This window comes from Neoarius graeffei, chromosome 7 (genome assembly GCF_027579695.1).
Source record: "Neoarius graeffei isolate fNeoGra1 chromosome 7, fNeoGra1.pri, whole genome shotgun sequence".
NCBI lineage: Eukaryota > Metazoa > Chordata > Actinopteri > Siluriformes > Ariidae > Neoarius > Neoarius graeffei.
Genome location: NC_083575.1, coordinates 74,365,907 through 74,379,523, shown reverse-complemented (window position 1 = coordinate 74,379,523; position 13,617 = coordinate 74,365,907). Strand labels below are relative to the sequence as shown.

Here is a 13,617-nt window from a genome sequence, read left to right as displayed (position 1 = left end):
ATAATAGTGCTCTACTAATACACTCAATGCTGTACTAATCAGTACTAGAGCTGTACTAACACAACCAATGCTGCACTCATTAGTACTACTGCTGGACTAACACATTCAATGATGTACTAACTAGTACTAGTGCTGTACTAACAAACTCTATGATGTACTAACTTCTACTAGTGCTGCACTGATATACTCAATGTTGTACTAAATAATAATAGTGCTCTACTGATACACTCAGTGCTGTACTAACTAGTACTGGTGCTGTTCTGATGCACTCAATGCTGTACTAATTAGTACTAGTGCTGTACTAACACACACAATGCTGTACTAACTAGTACTAATGCTGTACTGATACACTCAATGCTGTACTAACACATTCAGTGTTGTACTAAATAGTACTAGTACTGTCCTAACAGACTTGGTGCTTTATTAGTCTCCTACTACTGCTGCACTATTTATTACTAGTGTTGTACTACCAGATGTACTAACTAGCACTAGTGCTGTACTGATGCACTCAATGCTTTACTAAATAATAATAGTGCTCTAGTAATACACTCAATGCTGTACTAACTAGTATTATTGTGCTACTGATATGTTGTACTAAATAATAATAGTGCTCTACTAATACACTCAATGCTGTACTAACTAGTATTATTGTGCCACTGATTTGTTGTACTAAATAATAATAGTGCTCTACTAATACACTCAATGCTGTACTAATTAGTATCATTGTGCTACTGATATGTTGTACTAAATAATAATAGTGCTCTACTAATACACTCAGTGCTGTACTAACTAGTACTGGTGCTGTTCTGATGCACTCAATGCTGTACTAAACAATAACAGTGTTCTACTAATACACTCAGTCTTGTACTGTACTAACTAGTACTAGTGTCGCACCAACACACTCAGTTCTCCAGAGAACTCCTCAGCATTGGCTGAAACCTGACATGAAAGAAGTTAAAATGTCCTGGAGTGTCCGAGGGGGGGGACCACAAAGAGAAAGCTCTGTTTCAGCAATGTGAATATGTGGACTAAAAGGAAAGTAACACTGAGATATTTCCAAACAAAACACATCACACACTGCACCTAGAGGAAGGACCAGAATGTTCTGAGCCAAGCGTCTGCGCACAAACCCATTTGCCTGTTTACTTTTGAATTTCAAGTATGAATAGTACCTGCTTTTGAGGGACAGTTCATTCAAGGAGAGCGCGAGGAAGAGAGAGAGAGAGAGAGAGAGAGAGAGAGAGAGAGAGAGAGACAGGCAGGCATTTCAGAGTTTGATTTAGTTTACAGGAAAGAGCTCATAGATGTTTTATTACTTTGATTAAATATTCCATCATCTTACATATCATATTATCATATTACACATGACCCACCTATACATTCGTGTTAGTATCATTATGAGGACCATCCACTGACAAAGGTCCCCATCAAGATCTAGATGCATATATATATATATATATATATATATATATATATATATATATATAAAAACACCCCCACCCCCATTTCATAAAAACGGCTGGTGCCAGCATGCAACTTCTAAGGCAAGTCCAGGTGTGTCTATGCTCTACCGGCAAACCCGAGTAAACTTTCTAGAGTCGTCTCATAAAATCACAAAAATTATTGAAATAATTTAAGCCTGGTTTTAAAATGAAACAAACAAAGAAACAAAAAAAAAAAGAGCAGCTCGGGTTGAAAAAAATCGAAAAAGAATAAAAAGTGAGACAGAAAGAGAGGGAAGGTGAAGAGATGAAAGGCGGCTTTATGAAATGCTGATGTATAAACTCACACATACTCACCGCTGTAAAGTTAGAGACCCGTTTGAAAGAAAGCCTCTTCTTCAGACTCATAGTGCGCTTACGGAGGTGTGTGTCCCTCATACGGCTGAGCTACTAACACACACGAACGCAGAGCCACGAATGCTCTGGCCATGCCGCCGGCACACACATGTCTACGCGACTCATTCCTCCACAGCAAGAGCCAACACGCTTGCTTCACACCCCTGCATGCACACACACCCAGTCAGAGAGCTACCATCTCTTACTCATGAGGAAGTTCCATTCCGCGCTGTCTCTATGACAACCCGAGCTCGCAGCGGGAGGCGGGAAGCGGGTTACGGGTTTGAGTTTCGTTAGGGAGTAATCCGGTTGTGGAACCTGAAATTTTTCCCCGTCTCTCGTTCTAACGTCATAGGATGAAATCAACACAGATTAGCCATCGCTCTTTTTCTCTCTCCGGGGGACGACAGGAATGCTTGCTCAACTGTTCTTCATCTCTGGCTCTGGCTCAACCCAAATAAATCTAGCATCCCAAGCCCAGAAAGCCTCTTGACTACCGTTGCAGCACCTCACTTGCACACTTTAAATAAACATCTGTCTTCATTTTCAAATGGAAAACGTCTCTGATCGTGGGCTGGAACTCAAGCGCATGCTTATAAAGGCCAAAAAAAAGGTTGTCGGCTCAGCACAGAGACATGTGAGGATGTGTGAAGAGCTTGTACAAGAGACCAGAGACATATGGGTTTGGGATTTCACTTATTATCGGGGGGGGGAACATCCAAGTCTGGACATGACGTAGCACAGATGCATAAAAGGTGCGTTGGTTTAATGAAAGTTTTGCAGCATCAGAGCAGAGAACGAGACGTACAGACGCAAAGGCTGTGTTTGATAGGTACCACATGGGCGTGGGCCGAAGCTTAAACCTGTGCGTGCTATGAAGAACTGTTTCCTGTCCCAGATGTTGGGTTAAAAAAAAAAAAAAGCCTTTAAAAACATTCAGCTGTCTCATTCCAAGCTGGAGAGGGGGAGCTACGAAAGATGGTTTTGATTCTTCTTACATTACACAAACACAATCTTCTGGACTTGTCATCCTTCCACACCTCAAACATCAGACTGTCTTGTTTTTGCCAACTACATAGCATCAGCTTTAATGAACTCAATATCAACTTTCACAAGCAGAGGCACAGATTTTCCAGCTGGGAGATTTGATACGCTGCAATTACTGAGCAATAAATAAATAAATCGGAGGACATTTTTGTTTCGAGGGGGAATGACATAATTAGTGCTTTATATGTGGTTTATCTTGTCGAGACACAGCAGATGTGCAGTGAATGTCAGAATATTTTAACCCCAGTAATAATGGCTGCACTTAAATAGTTGAACCATCATCCAGGGTATAATTCAAGCCAGGAACTAAAAATACGAGATATGGACATTGCATCTTGGTATCTTAAACCACAGCACTGGAGAATTCTTTTTTTAAGATTTTTTTTGGGCTTTTTTCACTTTTATTGGATAGGACAGTGTAGAGACAGGAGATGAGCAGGAGAGAGAGAGACGGGGAGGGATCGGGAAATGACCTCGGGCCGGAATCGAACCCGGGTCCCCGGATTTATGGTATGGCACCTTATCCACCTGAGCCACGACGCCCCCATGGAGAATTCTTACATCTTTATGGGTCATTCTAGAATTCGGGGTACATTTCGCGTCTCCGACACAAACCTTTGGTTATTTTCCACGAACGAAATCTTTACTGAATCAGTTTTGAACAGGAATCCAAATCGTGACAAACTTTCACTAATAGCGATGCTTGATGTACATTTTAGACCCAATTTATCCATAAAACATTTATTAAATGACTCCCACCCCTCCCTCCACATTATTGGCCAACTTCAACTCCTGATTCATCCATTCAACTTGAACAAACATGAAGTGATTCGGTCTAACAAGCTGTTTTGGGGGGCTTATTCTATTAACTGTTATCAAATCAAATCAGTCTATTTTCTGTATTATGTGAAATTTCAGTAATAGAAAAAATTATCGATCCCAACGTGGGCGGCACGGTGGTGTAGTGGTTAGCGCTGTCGCCTCACAGCAAGAAGGTCTGGGTTCGAGCCCCATGGCCAGCGAGGGCCTTTCTGTGTGGAGTTTGCATGTTCTCCCCGTGTCTGCATAGGTTTCCTCCGGGTGCTCCGGTTTCCCCCACAGTCCAAAGATATGCAGGTTAGGTTAACTAGTGACTCTAAATTGACCGTAGGTGTGAGTGTGAATGGTTGTCTGTGTCTATGTGTCGGCCCTGTGATGACCTGGCGACTTGTCCAGGGTGTACCCCGCCTTTCGCCCGTAGTCAGCTGGGATAGGCTCCAGCTTGCCTGCGACCCTGTAGAACAGGATAAAGCGGCTAGAGATAATGAGATGAGATCCATCCCAACGTTCTGGTCAACTCTGTTGACTCTGTTATAAAACCGCCTAAAATCCACAAAGACTTTTAATAATACTCATGACACCTGCACCGAGTGAGGTCACTTCCTCTGGCGGGAAACTTCAGAAAGGCAGTGAGGCGTGTTATGTTTCTTCTCTCATTAATTTCAACAAAATCTTGAGGAGACACCAAGAGTAGATTAATTATTTGTCAAATCTGTTATTGTGATATTGGAGTGAATCTCTCATTCATTAAAAAAAAAAAGATTAAAATCCCTAAAATTCTAGTTTTTTACATGCCATGTGGTTGCTAGTTTGAGGTTAGCGTGTGGAGCTAAGACACAAAACGGTGGGAGATGTCAACTCTGTTATCGTCGATTCTGTTAATGGACTGCCCAGTTTAGCGGTAACGGAGTTGACGATGACTGACAGAGTCAACACTTGAAATGTACCCGCTATTATAGAACGGGCCATATGTTAATGCTGTAGTATTTACTATAACCACTCGTTCACACAAACCTGTACAGTGGACACTCCTCATAATCTAAGCCTAATATAAAACAGATCGAAAATGTGCATTGCTTTTTATCAAAGAAAAATGGACTCTAAGACGTATCTATCCATCTTTCGGTCTCGGATGAGATGCCCTGCACAACCCTTCACCACACCTCTCTATCATTTGGCAGGTCATTTGCATCGATCCCAGTATCCTTTGATATAGATGCAGGGAAGGGGAGTTTTCTCCAAGACGTATAATCGCTGAAGCTTTCTGTAAAGAGATGTTAAATTAAAAATTATGGAAAGAGTCTCCAGTGGAGGCGGCATGGTGGTGTAGTGGTCAGCGCTGTCGCCTCACAGCAAGAAGGTCCGGGTTCGAGCCCCGTGGCCGGCGAGGGCCTTTCTGTGCGGAGTTTGCGTGTTCTCCCCGTGTCCGCGTGGGTTTCCTCCGGGTGCTCCGGTTTCCCCCACAGTCCAAAGACATGCAGGTTAGGTTAACTGGTGACTCTAAATTGACCGTAGGTGTGAATGTGAGTGTGAATGGTTGTCTGTGTCTATGGTGGGGTTTACATTAGACCGTATCAGCGGATCATCAGATTAACGTTTTTAAAACGATTAGTGTGCACACAGCAACACCAATACACGATTCGCGTGCACACAGCAACACCAATACACGGATACGCTCGGCTCCGCAGGCATCCTGCGCTCCAAATCACTCCGCCCTGAACAGCGAGTGCCCTCTGGAGGGTGCGCACTCCGGCCCTGTGCAGCTCACAGAGCGCACGAGTGAAGTGAACAAGCAGTGATTCGGGACTGAGCCGCTGTGTGTGAGATCCCAGCGCACATCACTTACCACTTGCAAGTGGAAGGATGGCAAGCCTAAAGACAATCATAACTACACAATGGGCAGTATTTGCATCAGTATTTGCAGTATTTTCATACTTTTATACTCTTTAATGAAAGGTGATACAAAGCGGAAGTCCGCGCCGTTTTTCAGCAGTCGCGTCACATGACCAACGCCAGCGAATCAGGAAGGTGGATGTCACAGTGACGTTGTCCAATGACGACGCCAGCTAGAGCTCAGCACAGCGTATCCGTGTATTCTCAATGTTTACACAGCACCGGACCAGACACGATCTAGATTGAATACGTGGACCCTGGCGGATTCCCGTTTCCCGGCGTTTTAATGTAAACGGACAGTGCATCCGCGAAGAAAACGAGACAGATACGGTCTAATGTAAACTTGGCCTATGTGTCAGCCCTGTGATGACCTGGCGACTTGTCCAGGGTGTACCCCGCCTTTCGCCCGTAGTCAGCTGGGATAGGCTCCAGCTTGCCTGCGACCCTGTAGAACAGGATAAAGCAGCTAGAGATAATGAGATGAGATGAGTCTCCAGCATTGGTGCTTTTCATCCACTGGAAAAACTTCATGAGACTTCGTGTGTGTGTGTGTTCTTAACTTTTCTGTCTCAAAAAAAAAAACAAGGCTTATGAGGAAACAGCTGTTTATAACTGCCATTCTTGATGCGCATGTGACGTAACGCTCATTTTCCAAACCGGAAGTTGGCCATGTTGGATGATAACCAAAATAGCAGTGCTTCATGTGTGAGCTGCTGCGACGCTTCGTGATTTTCTATTGATTTCATTGCCCTTGAAGAAAGGCAATGCTTACTTTGTGTGTGGTATATAATTGCGGTAATAATGCTACTCGTGACAAACGGTTCTTCAAAATTCATCTCATCTCATTATCTCTAGCCGCTTTATCCTGTTCTACAGGGTCGCAGGCAAGCTGGAGCCTATCCCAGCTGACTATGGGCGAAAGGCGGGGTACACCCTGGACAAGTCGCCAGGTCATCACAGGGCTGACACATAGACACAGACAACCATTCACACTCACACCTACGCTCAATTTAGAGTCACCAGTTAACCTAACCTACATGTCTTTGGACTGTGGGGGAAACCGGAGCACCCGGAGGAAACCCACACGGACACGGGGAAAACATGCAAACTCCACACACCTTGCCGGCCCCGGGGCTCAAACCCAGGACCTTCTTGCTGTGAGGCGACAGCGCTAACCACTATACCACCGTGCCGCCCCGGTTCTTCAAAATTCCCAAAGTAATTAAAAACAATGACAAAACAGATGAAGAACTGTCCAGAGAACGTCGTGCCTACGATGTATGTTCAAAAACATATATCGTAAGGACTTAACTGAGGAAAAAGTTCATTACACCCGCGCGTGTGCGTGGTGACCACTTTATACATGGGAAGAGTTCATTGCTAATGAAAGCTACATTTTCTGCTGATTAAACTGAACTTTTGAGCTTTAGTGCGAACACTCACTCTGCTTCTCATCTTGCAGGAGCACCGACAAACCTACGTGATAAAACAAATCCAGATCGGGCACCAACACTCAAATTAGGACACGATAAGATTGAGACGAAAACTCATCTCGCAGTATCGAGAAGCAACAGGATAAATGAAAGATCTGTCACACTATTTTGTCTTGTGGTTACACATGAAGAATGTGTAATGTCGGGATTGGTTTATTCATCTTCAATAAGTGGTCAGGGTCACAGTGGATCCACAGCCAATCCCAGGAATACTGGACGTGAGGCAGGAACACAGCCTGGATGAGACGCCAGTCCTTTGCAGGACACGATGCACACACGTTCACACCTAGGGACAACTGAGTGTAGCCAATCCACCTGCATGCGTGTTTTTAGGAGGAAGCTGGAGGAAACCCACATGGACACAGGAAGAAGATGCACAAACATCACACAGACATTAACGGGAGCTTGGGATCAACCTGGGACCCTGGAGCTGTGAGACAGCAATGCTATCTGCTGTACTATCATACCATCTGACTGTCACCTTAACCTGAATTCTGCATGGAGGGATCTCTGGAGAACAAGCAGAGGCCCTGTTTTTTTTTATTTATTTATTTAACAAGTGACACTTTAAAGTAAAGTATATGTTACATGTATTATGAGGTGCACATTTTCCTCGCACCTTTTTGTGTGTGTGTGATTAGCAAATAAACTCCCGTAAGCACTCCAACCTTCCTCAACACTGCCCTCTGCTGTGGAATCCAGCTCTCATATAACGCCCCCCCACATACACACACTTATGCACATTTACCATCAAGGAAAGAGAACATTCATCTCTCTAAATCCAATCAAAGATTTCAGAGCAGAAGACCGTGCTGAATATTCATCACAAAGACAAATATCAGTGTGAATAGCCATCCAGGAAGGTACAGCAGAATGTATATCAGTGTACAAAAGCTACATAAAACTAAGAAGGCAAAAATATTCTTTCCACATTTGTACTGTCATTTCAATAATAAATTGAAATGACAGTTCGGTCATTTCTCCCATTTAAAAAATATATATATATTCTCCTACCCTTACAGAGTAATGTTTTAACTCCATGCTTCTTTAACAAGTTACAGTGAACAAAATGAATCCCCAAAACTATCAAAGGCCCTGGAATTTAAAAATGTGTTTCGAAACTCTTAATACACCACTAAGAGAAGAAAGCAATGAAGAATATGTAAGAAATAATGCAATGTACACACCAGAGCATCTTTACATCGTTACAGCCAGAGTACTCACCTTGTGATATGAAATACAAATTTTTTGGTAATTTTGTTAAAAAAAAAATTCATTTATATTTCACAGAGTAAGCTGAGCATGTGCTTATGTTTTGTTTTTATGCTTGAGGTCGTTGTTGAAGTCAGGACCTGCTAGTTTTGTGTAATTTCATATACAGGATTAGTTTAATAAAATGTAAATTGTCTGGGTTTAAAATATCTTTTCACGTCTTGAATTTTTTAATTTTTTTTAAATCATGCCTGCAACTAACTAACTAACTAACTAACTAACTAACTAACTAACTAACTAACTAACTAACTAACTAACTAACACTTAATAATTCATAAACAATGATAAAAGAAGCAAAAAAGGTTTTTTATAAATATTTAAATCAATCAGTCGATAGACAGACAGACAGATATTAAAAAGTCAAAAGGATGATGTTTTAACATGTCTGCGAATATGTAAATAAGGAAACAAACATAGAAAAACACAGACAGACAAACAGACAGACAGACAGACAGGAGACAGACAGGTAGACATATATTAAAACGTCAAAAGGATGTTTTAAAATGTCTGCAAATAAGTAAATAAGGAAACAGAAACAAAGATAGAAAAACAGACAGACAGACAGACAGATAGATAGATAGATAGATAGACAGACAAATAGACAGATTAAAACATCAAAAGGATGATGTTTTAACATGTATGCAAATAAGCAAATAAGGAAACAGAAAAAAAGATAAAAAAAACAGATAGACTAAGAGACAGAGACAGACCTAGATAGATAGATAGATAGATAGATAGATAGATAGATAGATAGATAGATAGATAGATAGATAGATAGATAGATAAAAGTTTAAAAGGTATTGTTATTTTAACGTCTGCAAATAAGTAAATAGATACACAGATATGAGACGTCCAAATTGCGCTGTTATTCCTTTACTTGTTACTTAACATGTCAGCAAATAAATAAAGGAAGGAAGGAAGGAAGGAAGGAAGGAAGGAAGGAATATTCTTCTATATTTTTCCCCGTCTGAATAAATATGACACTCTCATGACTAGCACATTCGATAATAAGCCTTTCTTTGATAAAAAGTCAAGCTGCTCTGTGTGAGGCACCTTCTCACCTTCTCACACACTCCTACAGAACTGCTGAAATGCATATCATGAAAAATGAAAGAAAGTTCAAGAGCTTGCAGCTTCAGTAATGAAAGTGACATTTTGCACGCAGTAATGACCTGTTTTGCATTTGATGGGAGACGGAGAAGGTGGGTGCAATGCCAGGAGGGTGCCATTTATTATTCATCCGCGCTTCAATCAGCAGTTTTAATTAATTTCATGTTCTACAATTATGTTTGCGCTCTCTCTCTCTCTCTCTCTCTTTCTCTGTGTGAGCAGAAAGATCCAAACAGACAGACAGTTCCATCTGTTTGAATGCATGGAGCAAGCAAGCTGGTGTTCGGAGTCATTTAGCATCGGCATGAACACAAGATACTGCACAAAACTTCCGAGTGGAGAGTTAATCACCTGCTAGAAGTCACCACGTTTCAGAATTCAGCTGTCAGGATTTTTTTTTTCTTTTGAGACAACGTGTTTTGGCCGAACGAGGACTGACTGAGACACAACATTGTGAAATATGTCCTAGTGCTCAACGTCTCGATTGTGAAGCGAGGTGAACCTGCATCAGGTTTGAAGCCGAGCACTGAATCCTGTTCGAATCTGAATGTAGACACAAAGTGCACACTAGCTTTAGAGAGGTTTGGGAATGGCAGCTAGTGCTGAAGTCAGAGAAGCGACTCTGCTGGAGAAGATCGGCGCATTCCATAGCATGACTGCACAGGCACTTGTGAAAAAAAAGCATGAGCATTTACGTATTAACAACACACAAATATACATATAACCCCCCACACACACACACAATCCCACTCTGATATAAATAACCACTGCTTTGAAAGAGAAGCACCTTGAAAAAGTGCTCGCTATATTAATGTACAGAAGATGAATGAGAAAAAGCACTGTGTGTGTGTCAGGACAACAGCTTTGTTAAATAGATTTGATAAAATATGTAAAAAAAAAAGTGTGTGGGCGTGTGCTACAGGTACTCACTCTATCAGGGTTGATGCTCAAAGTTTGCTCCATCTACAGCAGTGTGAGTCTCAACACTACAGCTGGACGTCAGGCCACTCTGCGCTCTGTAAAAACATCCATCCACTGCGCGAGAGTGTGTGTGAGCGAGTGATCGAGTCCGTGTCCACAATCCGTCTCAGTCACCGTCGTGATCTCTGCGCTTCTTCCTCTGACTCAATCTCTCTTTCATTCTCTCTCCCTCCTCCCTCTTTCCAACCACCCTGTAATTCCTATTCCACCCACAGAGCCCAGGGCTCGCACAAAAAGATGCAGAGACACACTCGCAACACAGAGGTGTGTGTATTTGTTCAACCCTCCATAAGATGTCTGAGAGGGGGTTTAATATATATATATATATATATATATATATATATATATATATATATATATATATATATATGACACGCTGTTCGATGAGCTCCGCACGGATTATATCCCCACACAGAAAGCACTTGATGGCGGGGCGGCCCCCTGCGCTCCTGTTTTTTTACACAATGTGTTGTGTCGCCTACTTGGTATGCCTAAAGCACAGCATCTGCTTTAAGACAAGGGGCGAGTGTGTGAAAGAGAGGGAACGTGAGTCAAAGTGTATGTGTGGGCATGTTTTTAGACTTTGGTGGGGACCAAATGTCCTCGCATGGATATGAATATATGACTAGATTTTTTTAAATGACCATGATGACCTTGTGGGGACCTTCTGGTCCCCACAAAGACAACTTATTTATTTATTCATTCCTTTTTTTCCTATTTTTTAGATAAAAACTGCAGCTTTTCCTTAAAAAAAAAAGTAGAATTTTCTTTTTGATCACTGAGGTTAAGGCTGAAGTGTTTCTTTCGGTGTAGATACAGCATTAATTGGAGGTTTCAGTAGAAGGTCCTCACAAGAATACTAAGAAAACTTTGTGCGTAAGAGAAAGGGGTGCGTGGGGCCTCAACTCCAGAATCCACATATTCATGTGTGTTCCCCATCTTCTGTACATACTGTCATCTCCAGAACTATTGGCACCCTTCATCGAAGCAAAAATATTATGTAGAAAATAAACATTATGTATCCGTTCTTCAAACACAAAAAAGGATTCTTCAAGGAGGTTTCTGATAGGAGAACCCGCTGAGAGGGAACGTGGGATTCCCTGAGGAATCTCCTGCCAATTCCCACCCACCATACCATATAACAGCTACCAACCAGGGAGGCTGAAGGCAAACATGTGCTTCTTTGAAGACAAGTGATGCCAGCTAATTACATCTTTTCTCACGACTGCACATGCAGGACAGCATCACGCACTCAGAGGAAAGTGCTATCTGCCCTTTTCCGCATACGTGAACTCACAGACGCCCTTGACGGCCGAGTGTCACTGTGATTGACAGGAGAGAAATTTAAATAGTTACCAACAAATTTCATTATTAATTAGTTGGACTGCGTTATGAAGTAAGCGGTAGTATACTCATCTCATCTCATTATCTCTAGCCGCTTTATCTTTCTACAGGGTCGCAGGCAAGCTGGAGCCTATCCCAGCTGACTACGGGAGAAAGGCGGGGTACACCCTGGACAAGTCGCCAGGTCATCACAGGGCTGACACATAGACACAGACAACCATTCACACTCACATTCACACCTACGGTCAATTTAGAGTCAGCAGTTAACCTAACCTGCATGTCTTTGGACTGTGGGGGAAACCGGAGCACCCGGAGGAAACCCACGCGGACAACATGCAAACTCCACACAGAAGGGCCCTCGCCGGCCACGGGGCTCGAACCCAGACCTTCTTGCTGTGAGGCGACAGCGCTAACCACTACACCACCGTGCCGCCCCAGGCCTGTAATGATTCATACAATTTACAACTCGATTCAATTCATGATACTGGGTTCATGATTCAATGTTCTCACGATATTTTTGAAAAGTAAATTAAATTAAAAAAATTTTTAAATCTGCAAAAAATGCAACATTTATTCTCCCATTCTTCATCAACATAAACATTCTTTTCGTTACATTAAAAAGTTTCTTCCATTTTCTAAATAACCAACGATAACTATGTACACACATTTGTAAAGGTTGGAGTAAAACATAATAGATATTAACTATTATTCTATCCACATTCACTAGGTATGAGCAATCATGGGTTCTGATTGGCTACTCTACTACTAGGCTATCAGCTCAGATACTGTGAGTAGAGAAAAACAAAATGGCGACACGTGTTGCTGAACCAGCCGAGGACGAAATAAAAACTCAACTCAAAAACAACCCCCCCAAAAAAGCAACAAAATATGGAATAAAAGTATTTGATGATAAGAACGTATCTTTTACATTTTTTTCAAGAATTATCATTCTCACATTTTTTCACAAATTGCTACTGTCATTTCGCCGGTTTGTTTACTTTCTAGGCGGAAATGATTTTGTCAGACGTTTTTGTATGAAGTTTTTAATTTATCGAATTTGCAAAAAATAAAAATGCTCCGTTTCTCAAAATCCAGTAAACTTGGATAGAATAAAACAGTTATTCCATGAAATCAAGTCATACATGGCTTATAGCCAACTCGGTGCTAAGCACCTCATCAGCAATCAGCTCATGTACGACTCGATTTCATGGAAAAACTGTTAAAAATACTTCTTTTATTTAAAATGAAAACATTAACAAATCTGCCTTAATAAACTTTTATGAACTTTTTTGTACTACCATCATTTGTTCTCTTTTCTTTCACCTGTAAAAAGACAGCTCTGATTTCTTAAGTCTTTGTACAATCGCACAACAGCTCTTTCCATTTTAGATCTGCATTTTTGTGTTTTTGCAGTATTAGAGCTGTGTTACTTCCACCTACAGTGAAGTCACGTGTAATCTCGCTATTATACATACATTATTGCACCCTCTGCTGTCTAAACAATGCAATTACAGCTAGGAAAAACTAAGACTACGAAGCCTGATCGTGATTCATTTATTATTTAATCGAGCTGAATTGTAAATTTGTATCGCAATTTATCGTCACATGATACATTGTTACATGTATAGTAAAAATGCAAAAAAAAATTAAGTGGAAATGAATTAGGATGCTACTCCAGAGAAAACTCCTCTAAAGTATGGGACCTTTTTACATGATATTTTGACGTCATGACATAACTTGTGTTCTCATATGAGTAATATTTTTGATTTGTCATCATTCGTTTGGGGGAATGTGCAGAGTCCCTGGTCAAATCATGCTTA

General features: G+C 41.5%; 1 protein-coding gene across 4 annotated transcripts in view; it reads right to left on the bottom strand.

Annotated features, from left to right (window-relative positions):
* rgs12b (regulator of G protein signaling 12b) overlaps positions 1–10,616 on the bottom strand; it is a 118,621-nt gene extending 108,005 nt beyond the window's left edge. The window contains exon 1 of one of the 4 annotated variants that reach the window (XM_060926399.1): positions 10,403–10,616. In XM_060926399.1, the coding sequence (XP_060782382.1) occupies positions 10,403–10,435 (33 nt within the window). In that variant the 5' untranslated portion in view covers positions 10,436–10,616. Of the gene's footprint in view, positions 1–1,799; positions 1,971–10,402 lie in introns of those variants that run through there. The other 3 variants (XM_060926402.1, XM_060926398.1, XM_060926400.1) reach the window with 3 other exon arrangements.
* Positions 10,617–13,617: the final 3,001 nt, after the last annotated feature.